This window comes from Thermobia domestica, chromosome 9 (assembly GCF_964235325.1).
Source record: "Thermobia domestica chromosome 9, izTheDome1.hap1.1, whole genome shotgun sequence".
NCBI lineage: Eukaryota > Metazoa > Arthropoda > Insecta > Zygentoma > Lepismatidae > Thermobia > Thermobia domestica.
The window spans coordinates 64,191,502-64,203,428 of NC_137462.1; the positions used below are offsets into that span (position 1 = coordinate 64,191,502).

The 11,927-nt window shown below is 34.4% G+C and overlaps 1 protein-coding gene across 1 annotated transcript; it reads right to left on the reverse strand.

Moving 5' to 3' along the window:
• Positions 1–10,182: 10,182 nt before the first annotated feature.
• On the reverse strand, positions 10,183–11,226 carry LOC145660849 (uncharacterized). Its single transcript, XM_081726272.1, has one exon. The coding sequence runs from the start codon at positions 11,224–11,226 to the stop codon at positions 10,183–10,185; it is 1,044 nt and encodes a 347-aa protein (XP_081582398.1).
• Between the last annotated feature and the right edge of the window lie 701 nt (positions 11,227–11,927).

The following is an 11,927-nucleotide window of genomic DNA, read 5'->3' on the forward strand; positions in this document are numbered from 1 at the left end:
AACATCAAAATAAGGTCAACAGCGTGATTCATTAAGTACATTGGATTCCACACCAATCATTATTTTATTCAGTTCGGCATAACATCGGCTCGAAATTAAATTATTATTTATATGTGCAATCCACCTATAATATCACTAGTCGACTCTCATATATCTCCTTCAGCCATCCAGTACACGTTAGGAAATTTATACATATATCTACACTACTTCAGGATTCTATAAATCAAAAGAACAAGAGCTTCAACGTCAAAACTTAATTTCCTTATTTGCATTTTATTACGACTGTATATAGATATACCAAAATAATGAGATGATCACATTTTAAGGTGAGGTAAATAATAATAAGTTGAGGGGACCCGTAACTAGATTACTCACACGTATTTGTAACGCTATTCATTTTACAATGTAACTTCAAGCACTTCATAGCGTTACCTATTACCAGAACACGAACAGAATCTTTATCTGTTCATGGAACTATTTCAATTTATCGACAATTTAACTATCTCCAGTCGTCGATACTTCACTAAGTTTTCTATATATTTCACTTCTTCTAATCAACAACAGTATATATCTTTCCTTTTTTCCTACGAACAAGTTAGAACATAGTCGTAGTCATAACATTCTACATAGGTTTACAATTATTAAAAGAGAACATTAAATTATACCATATGACAATATTTAAATACATGGAAATATTCATAAGTAAAAAGGAAACAGATTTAATAATAAGTATAATTTTTTAAATGTTAAAAATAATCCGAATCTATACTTTTGGAAACAAGTTTACAAGTAACAATTCAAAATTATTCGGCATTCAAATAAAATAACAACAATAAAAATTGCTAATTGAATAACAGACAAATATAATAATTTGAATAAAATTGTAACAATTGCATTAAATAAATTTATGAAATAATTGTGAAAAAATAATTAAGTCAACAGGAAATATATTTCGATAGTCGAACCAAAGGAAGGGGTAGAAAACCACCTATCAACGGCATCATATCTAGTGTTACTGTCTGCTTTTCTACGCCATCCAATGATATTACACCTCATTTGTATAGTATGTCGTCCAGTTGTGTAAATGTTCAGTGTTGTCCTTTGTGTTAGGCTAGTTTTAGACGGAAGCATTTATCGTAGCATTTCTCGTAGCAAAAATCGTATCATCAATATCCTACCGTGTAAAGTAGCAAATGCTATAGCATTTTCCATGCCATGGCATATCCTATGGCATTTCTTGTAGATAGAACCTGCTCTATTTCGTAGCATTTTCCCCAGCATTTCTGGTCCGATTGCAGCGCCGTGGTGTGTTAAAAAGAAGCGAAAGATTTTGTGCCAAATATCCATGCTCTTTGTTTTGTGTGGGAAATTGAATTGTAGTAAAGAAAAATGAGTTGGAGTAGGGATGCTCTTTGCCCACATACTTCTTTGTGATTTTCGTTTTTTAATATGACCGTCGAGAACTGTTGTTACAATTACTATAGCTTTAGCTACCTCATGCTTAATTTCAGAGCCATAATTGCGCTCTTCTCCAGCGAGTTGTTTGCTACGTCACGACAGATGCTTATGAAAATGCTACCGTTTAAAAGCACCATATACTTTTGATGCCATATAATATTATATGAAATTTTTCGCAATACATCTGCTACAAGAAATGCTCAGATAAATGCTTAGGTCTAAAACTAACCTTAGAGAAGAAACACCTCATCTAGTTCTTTTCCATGTGGTAAGGTGCCAAGAACCGACGACACGTTGCCACGTTGGATAGCAATAGATATGCGTTGAATTAGGAAAGATGTTGAACGAATATCTCCAGTAACGATAGAAATGCGTCTGCCTATTTCTCTAATAAAATTAAGGCTTGCAGATCCCCAAGCACCACTAGTCTTGATGGCAATTGGAGCAAAATTAAATTTATCAAGGAGGTTGTTATATTTCCTTTGCTTTTCTACTTCCCTACGACTAGCAACAGCTCCAGCATTTATTACAGCTAAAGAGAGACTTGAACGGACAAATGTATCTGAACACGTAAAGTCCCATACTAATGATTAGCCTTTCAACCAAGGAACTAATGTCATGCCATCAGGTCGTTTACCATCTGAACGACAACATTCTGAAAGTTCACGTATGGAAGGAATTCCAGCTGTGGTAAGGGCTCGTAAAATGAAACCATTCACAGAGGAGTGTCTAGCGTGTCTACCCATGCTCTTCATGCATGAAAGGCCATGCAAGCCACATTGGTTAACTTGATCCCCGTAAGCTGGACAGCAATGTGGCCCACAAATATCTGCACCTAATCTTAAGCCGACAGAGATTCGAAATGCCTCGTTAGTCATATGAAGACCTAATGGTGCGGAGAGTATTGCATTCAACCATGCCTTAGCATGTAGGGATGAGGCAGCACGAATCCTGGCTTTATCCTCTGGAGCAATAACTGACTCTAAGAGAAATTCATGAAAATGCGCTGCAATTGGTGTGTACCAAGATGCCTGAGAACCTCTTTTGTTAATTTCTGGAAGATCTGTATCTGTTAAATTTTAATGTTAAATTTTTCCATTTGGTAGAGCCTTCTTGAACTGTGCCATCTGGGTCTAGGTGGTAACCTTGCGGAAGAAGAGCCTCGATTAAACAAAGAGATCCGTGGTAGGACGCTAAAAAGGAAGGAATCACCATATTCACGGATCGCCGAATACCAATTCTTTTACGATTTGCGTATAAATACGGATTCCGGGTGCGTAGAATGAAATCTACAGTTAAGAAAGACAAACCAACCTTTGCTAGGTGGCTATTGAAAGAAAAATATTATTTAACGGATTCAGACAGGACGAAGCTAGTGGGTCCGCGTAGTAGCGCAGGAGCGGGAAGTCCGAAGTGCGCGCAATCGAAGGTAGTGGAAAAACGTTGATTTTGGCAATAATACCAGTTTCAATAGCACTTGTTATGGTTTCATACTAGTAAGGCTACATTTGTAAACATAAAATAAAAATCCTGTACACTGTGCAGAAATATGCCATAGGTGGAAAATAGCATCTAATAGAGCCATCTTTCATACCCACTCACTTATTTTATCCATCGTAAAGCACTTGTAATTATTTTACACTAGTAACCTTACACTTGTAAGCCTAAAATATAGGTGTATTACTTTGTAAAATATTTAATTCTGATGCCTGCAGAAATTTGCTCTTTATAAACATGTTTTTTATGCAAAGTATTGAATTTTGTCTGTAAATCTTCCAAAATAGAATGCACCAAAACAAAACCTGCACCCGTTAGTAACGTGGTGTGTTATGATTTAACCTGTTAAAAATAATCTATTATTTTGTGCTAAGCAAAGGTTTTACTGCTCCTAGTCTGTGCGCTTTAAATACCATTCTTGCTTTACCTTCAGTGTGAGCGGTCCCGGGTTCTATTACCGATGGGGGCACTCGATCGAAAAACTATAAAAAGCTTTCTAATGCGAACCATCCTGAATGAGGTTTCCTTATTCACACTAGATAAACGCCGGGGTGGTACCTAACATAGACCCTAGGCCTCTTCCTTCCTTCCTCAATTCTTTCTTTCTACCCTTTCAGTGTGATCCCTGAGGGATGTCATCCCTCAAAAGCGTGACGGGCTAACATGCCCTTTGATGCCGAAAGACCAGAAATCTAAATCCTAAATCCTAAATCTAAATTCTCGCTTTCAGTAGCTACCTAACAGAAGTTGGTTAGTGCTTTTTGTAGCCTTTTACTGTTAGCTTTTATGGCACTTCTCTGTACTTGTACCAATAACAGCTAAGTCTTTTTAAAGTAAATCTGCATCCAGTAATGCAAGTCCGCCCTTCTGCAAGAGTAAAACTGCTGCTGAAAGACATGGATACATTACTAATAAGACTCCAACTGACCAAAACAATATATATTTTTTAAAATTATATGTTTGTGTTATAGTTTCGGCTATGTAACATAACCTTCCTCATTATAAAGGATACTTAGATAATATAGATAATGGTTACATTATGATTCTAAGTATGTGTACCTAAACTGGGACTGCACGGTTTCCACTTACTAATGATTATCCTACTAAAGAACTTGTCAATTTTAAGAGATAATGTTAATTAAAAAATCATCATTTTTTCATTATTTAATGATTTTTTAATACATTGTATAGTGCAAGTTTATAATAGACCGTCATAAAAATGGCAATTTTATTGTAAAAAAGAGTTGGCTAAATATGAAAGTAGATATATACGCTATTGATTTCTACTGGTGGAACATTTTTGCAAAATGAAGGTAAGCAGTATTTTATGTTAACAAGTGGTATACTGTGGTTATGATGAGACTCCATATGAAAGACGACTGTGTAATATATTAATTTCACCAGCGGAGTCTTTCTCTATCATATAGGAAAGTATATTTATGTTTACAAGTTTAGAGTTATTTCTGTGCAACCATGACAAGTGCTTAAACCTATACAAAGATTCTCTACTGAAAATTGTTTCACCAAAGTAAACGTATACTATGCTTCTAAATACTGTTTTCTTAATATAAATTCCCTTATCCAATACCATTTTCTTTTCTTTTTTCTTGTCACTGTTATTTAATTTCGTGCCTTAATTCTTCTGCTATAACACCGCAAATTGTACCAATTACTTTTTGCTAGGACATCTTTAAAATTGCTAGTCGATTTCGAATCGACCAGAAGAGAGCGAGTCGACAAGCAGCATTCAATTTCGGTTGAAACAATTGAACACATCCATCGATCTGATTCGGCCTATTTGCTTCGATTTAGTCTCAAATGGAGCGTTTACACTTGGTCGATTTAGTCGCACTGCTAAATCGACTCGCTGCATCTATAGCACGGCTAAATCTACTTTCATCTATAGCCAACTCTTTTTTTACCATAAAATTGCCATTTTTATGATGGTCTATTATAAACTTGTACTATACAATGTATTAAAAAATCATAAAATAATGAAAAAATGATTTGATTTTTTAATTAACATTATCTCGTAAAATTGACAAGTTCTTTAGTAGGATAGTCATTAGTAAGTGGAAACCGCGCAGTCCCAGTTTAGGTACACATACTTAGAATCATAATATAAGGCCTAGGATCTATGTTAGGTACCACACTGGCGATTGCCTAGTGTGAATAAAGAAACCTCATTCAGGTTGGTTCGCATTAAAAAGCTTTTTATAGTTTTTCGATCGAGTGCTCCCACCGGCGATCGAACCCGGGGCCGCTCACACTGAAGGTAAAGCAAGAATGGTATTTAAAGCGCACAGTCTAGGAGCAGCAAAACCTTTGCTTAGCACAGAATAATAGATTATTTTAAACAGGTCAAATCATAACACACCACGTTACTAACGGGTGCAGGTTTTGTTTTGGTGCATTCTATTTTGGAAGATTTACAGACAAAATTCAATAGTTTGCATGAAAAAAATGTTTATAAGGAGCAAATTTCTGCAGGCATCAGAATTAAATACAAAGTAATACACGTATATTTTAAGTTTACAAGTGTAAGGTTACTAGGGTAAAATAATTACAAGTGCTTTACGATGGATAAAATAAGTGAGTGGGTATGAAAGATGTCTCTATTAGATTCTATTTTCCACCTGTGGCATATTTATGCAAGGAGCAGTTTAAAATTGACTCCAGACCCATTTTAAGGATCCAAATCTATATATTTATAGCCTTTCTGCATATAAAACATCTTTGACACAAATAAATAATTCTACATTTTTTGTCATAGAACTATCTATTTTAGGAGATGACAACTATGCTATTTGTTGAAGTATTAAAAACGTCTGTAACTAACGAAATTAAAATTTTGGCTCGTTACAATCTATTTATTAATATTTTATGCAAGCAATTTCTTTCATATTTAATGAACTTTCTACTTAATGCACTGTAAGGAGATATGCTTTACTCGGGTCAGTTTTTTCTATCACTTCTGTGCGCCTTAGAGATACATATATACAGAAACGGAAAGTAAAAGATGTCAGCAAAAAGCATAGAAAGTACTCAAGTTCAAGACGTAAACATAACAATATAGTGTGGAGTTATTGTGTACTATTTATTTTCTCTTTTCTTTACATCAAAAGATTACACAAAAATTTACAGAAATAAAAATAAGCTTTTCATTATTGTATTGTTATGTGGTCAATGATTTTGCATTGTAAATATTGATTTAAACATATTAACAGCGGCGTAGCGTAAGGGAACGCCGGTATGCCCGGCATCCCCTGTTAATAACAAAAAATACGTATTTCATTGTATATAAATTGTTTACTTGTAATTATCACAATTATTTCCACTGCAATCTTCTGGATGTGCTCTCTCGCCTTACTTTGACAAGCGGAACATACGCATGCGCGTCACTCAGATACAAATTTTCTGTCTTTCCTCTTGTCGTATGCTATGTTCCTCGGGCATCCAGGCCTACTGCAAGCAACGGAGTTTTCGTCTGCTTTCTGTCGAATGCGCATGCGCAACTACTTGCTTTCCACTCCTCTACACCCCTTGCAACTCAACATTTTGCTTTAGATATACGCTGGCGTATTGAAGTATTTCCAACTCTATATATCTTGAACTAAGTTATAGTTTCTGTACAGAACGTAAGAGCGCTAACATCAAGGAGATTAAACAAAACAGAAAGGTTACTTCAATGCCCTTTTGAAGCATGCCGGTTATGTAAATAATAGTATAAAAATAGTTATGCTTTATCGTAATTAAATACATCGTAATTTAATCGTAATTAAAGGCAAACTCTTAATCTTTATCATAAATACATAATATGTCCAGTGGCGTGGCCAGGAACTCTTTGAGGGAGCTCACACACACAAGCATCACGGTCACCGATCTGGTAGACCAAGAGAGCCAAAATTCCCCGCCCCTCGCAAAGATTGCTTGGGCCCTTCAGTCATTGGCACATATCCCGGGGAGATGAGGGGGACATGTCCTCTCCATCCGATTTGAAATTGTGATGATTTGTATCCGAATGCCACAAAGGAAAGTGACATGAAATTGAGGTCCCTTGACTTGTTTTATTTTTAAAAAAGAATCGTATTCTTTAATATTTCATTGTCTTTAATAATTGTTAGTCTATTTTCAACTATTTGTTTAATTCCTGTAACGATTCCTATAATGCTACTGAGATCATCATCATTTTGCTCAAATAAGAGTATTGTTGCACCATACATAGTTGATTTTTTCATAGTTTTGGGGAAGTCATTATTTATATTATTACAAAACAAGTGTCCTAAAATTTTAATGTATATCATTGTGAGTAGGATAATAGGGAATATCTCACGAAAATGGTAATTGAAGTAATGATAGTGTACCTAGCGCAATGAGTTTTTGTAATTGAACTTATGAAAGAGTATGACGTATGTAATTGAAGTAATGATAGTGTACCTAGCGCAATGAGTTTTTGTAATTGAACTTATGAAAGTGTATGACATATGTAATTGAAGTCATACACGAGTACGCTGTAGGTAAACATCAAAAGACTTTCCGCTGGCGCCATTACTGTCTGACCGTAGTGCGAGTTTCCTTTATCCTTTTTCCGCCCGTCTACTTTGTATATTACCGACTGTCCATTAACCGTACTGTATTGAACGTTAGCTTTGCACTGGTGCCATTACCGTCGCGAATTTTTTACCCGCCCGCTTTGTATATTTACCGCCCGACAGCCGTGGACGCTAATGGTATTTTCCTTTTATAGATACCGGCACACTTTGTATGTTGCCCGATACTTTAACTTAAGTAAGAAGAGAAAGTTTACTTACCTTTGATAATATTCCGCTGCTGAATATTTCCTGGTTGCTGTTACTGCTTTATTGATGATGACAATCTTTTGTTTATGACGTAGAAGAACTTGTTGCGCGAACAAACAAATATTGCGATACTGCATTTTGTAATTTCATGTTTTAGGATATATTTATAACCTCGGTTGACTTTTTGATTCAGAATATTATTAAACTTAATAAAATAATAATTCATTGAGTAAATATATGAATTTGATATTGTAATTATATGAAAAGTATAAATATTGTGCCTTTATTAATATTCTATTTTTATACATATGAAGCATATGTATTCTTCCTTTATCTTATACAGAATACACATACTTTAGTATAATGTATGTAAATAAATTTATATAATAGTATATGAACCATATGTATTCTTCCTTTATCTTATACAGAATACACATACTTTAGTATAATGTACGTAAATACGTTTATATAATAGTATATGAACCATATATGTATTCTTCCTTTATCTTATACACAATACACATACTTTAGTATAATGCACGCAAATAACTTTATATAATAGTATATGAAGCATATGTATTCTTCCTTTATCTTATACAGAATACACATACTATTTGTATTAAGTACCTTTTAATTTTATAGGAAGTAGAAATTAAAGGCATGAATATAGTTTTTAAAAAAATTTATTGTAAAAAATAATGACAAAATATTATATATAATAAAAAATAAAAAAATGTAAATATAATAAAATGAAAATGTATATAATAAAAATTAAAATGTACATATATAATAAAAATAAAAAACGAATGTATATAATAAAAATAAAAATGTAGATATATAATAATAATAAAAATTGTAAAATATGTAACAATTGATTAGTATAATGATATATACAATACTCTATTGATATTTGTATTCTTTGTACTTGATTAACAAAACTAATTTAATATTTGAAAAATGGTATTTACAATATATAAAAACACTATTTACAATATGAAAATCTATTTACAACATAAGAAAAATTCACAAAATATAAAAACTATTTACAATATGAAAATCTATTTACAATATATAAAAACTATTTACAATATGAAAAATTTATTTACAATATATAAAAAAACTATTTACAACATATGAAAAATTCGCAAAATATAAAAAAACTATTTAGAATATATGAAAAAAATCTATTTACAAATTGAATATAATATATTATTTACAAAATGAGGGTGCGGTGTGAGGGGTGCAGATATGTTATAAAGATGATATAATATCCAGTATTTGTGAATGCAAGAAAGAAATCAATGATGTGAATAATTATATGCTATATCCGAGGCAGTATAGCAATATTTTGCGGAATTTCCATAGTCATTTCCTACCATTCATACAATTAATGTATATACATTATTTACAATACTATTTACATATTTACAACACATTCACTCTTGTTTTCATTCACACACTCCTCATAGAACAAGACTTTGCCTTCGATAACCGTATGGAATACTACGGTAATCTGTTTCACTGTCAGGGTTTAGTCTTTGTCGTTTATTATTTACTTTACGATGTGTCTTTACTTGCGTTTTAGAAACAATAGAAAACCCAGCCTTACGTACAATTCTCCCTGGAAACTTTAACTCTTTTTTTCTCAATTTTGTTTTGCACTAATTTGTAAAAATGATCAAAATTAATTTCCTGCCGCGTTCTACTGTCCAAAGTAATTCCCCTAATTTTATATATATAATCAAATTTTCCCGTCCCAATTTCTTTCATTCTATACGCATAATTTTTAGCCCCTAATCCAATAAACATATCGATTTCCTACCTTTCTGGTACTTCATTAGTTAGTTCTCCCAAGTAGGATCCGGTTGTAAGATTGGATTTTCTATTTCGTCGCTGCACAAACATAATGCTGTCTGTGTCACAATATAATATGGCTTCAGGCCCTACAGCAGTCAATAGGTCATGAAGACGAAGTCTTGCCCACCATGTGATGAACGAAGCAAGCACGACATTTGAAAACTTCCATGGTTTATTTTCGCTTTCAATGTCTTTGTAAGTGATTAGGAGATGGCGTTGACCAATGGGTGCTACTGTTTGTACTTCGTATTGCGGTGACAGCAGGTACGTCAAAAGTCTTTCCGGAGTGTCAACGACTTTTGATTGTGGAAGATCGGTTCTCTGTCCCCATTTTCCATAAAGCGAGTTAAGGACTATTTTAGCAATATACCTTAGACCCGGGTTCGTTCTAATATTATTGTAATTTAATTGTATGCCTTCGTGAGCATGATACTCTTCAATGTATTTTTGTTTGTCTCCTTCGCTTTGACATGATACAGGGAAACCTGAAGCCTCCTGCTTCATTTGAAGGAAAGAATTCACATAGTCTTTAAACAGACTATCCGAATTTTCTTCCTCGCCACCAACCAGGTTAAATACCCCAAACTTCCTTTATTTTGAGTATCTTATATCCGTTTTGAAGTGCTCTATGCAATTCTGGGGTGCAGAGTGTGCCAGTAATAGCACGATCATTTTCACAATGCAAACACTCGGTAACACTTTTTTCCTCCATACATGTGCGACATAAACCGAAAAGTAATCGGCCATGTGCAACATATGGTAAGATCGGAAAGAATAATTCACTTGGAGGCAAAACAGTACATTTAACTATACCATGAATACTTTCCACTTCTGGAAAGTCCGGCCACCTATGAATTTTTGGCGCACCCACTGGCAACGGTTTACGAGCCATTACCCAGGGGTAGAGACTAGTAACGTCCAGATACTGAATATTCTCCTCATTAGTACACTCATACAAGGAATTAAAGCATTCAGTTCGCCCGCCATTAAATCCATGCTTGGGAACCAAATGTTCAACAACATCATTACGCCGAGTTTTAATAAACTCATGAATGGACTTGTCGGACTTCACCTGGTTATCCCACTCACATTCCCATTTCTCAACAACGTTGAAATTACGTTCTTTTAAATATTGGGATATAATAACGGTCGCTTCGTACTCTTGCTGCATGGTTGTACGATGAGGTGAGGATGCGTCAAACTGTTCGTAGCGCATATCAAAGTAACAGGTTAGGCACTCATGGAAAAAACACCCATGAAACTCATAAACAGTATTACTAGATGGTTCATACCCATCCAGCTTGTATTTTCCAAATTGTCTTTCGCCTCCATTTCGTGAATGTTGAATTTCAGTACCTCTTGTTTCGCTCATATACCGCAGCCATTGCAAAGCTTTTACACTTTGCCGATCGCGGTAGTCAAATCCAAGAAATGGAATAATTGCAATTGACTCTTTGGGTAAATACAAAGTGCAGTATGTAAGCATAGCAAGACTGGCTATGGTTCCGGATGAAATGAAACACTGGATTAAGCCAGTTTTCTCCTCTACCATATCCAAAAACTTGATAACCGCTTCTGCTAAAATTCTCACATCATTGCGGCAATACTCCAACATTTCCTTTTGCAGATCATACTGCTCGCCACTTGCAGCACGTTCTTGGTGCCAAGCGATTAATTGTTGTCGTTCTTCGGGAGCACGATTTTCAGGATTAAAATATTTAATGTTCGGAATTTTGCCTACATAATTTTGATTGTTTGGTATATTAAACAAGTATGGGAAATCTCCCTTCCTTAATTTTCCAGAAAGACCTAATGAATTTGGGAGTTTTGATAATTTAACTCCCATATAAAGAAATGCATCGCGAAAGATTAAATGATTACCGACCCGCAACTCGGTAATTTTGTGCCCCGTCATTGTCATTGATGGTGTAAAATGTTGGGTTTCAATGAGATTTTTAAGACAGAAATGGATATCATACCGCGATCCGTTATGGCTCAGTACAATTGTACGTTCGAACTTCGGACGAGATATTAACACAAAGTTAATAAACTCATCGATGTTCTTAAAAGAAAACTCGCGTTTTTCATTTTCATTTCCACATTCAAAGCATGGTATGTCTAAACTGCTACCCTTACATTTATAGCAAATCATTTGCTCGCAAACAAGATTTACTATATGCTCCTGTTCGTCCTCAGTATTCGTATCTAGAAGCATAGTCTCTACATCAAAAATTATATACAAATACTTTTCTACCCGGGTAAGTTTTTGGTTCTGCACATAACATACGTGGTTACGCTCAGCATGATCAGAGCATG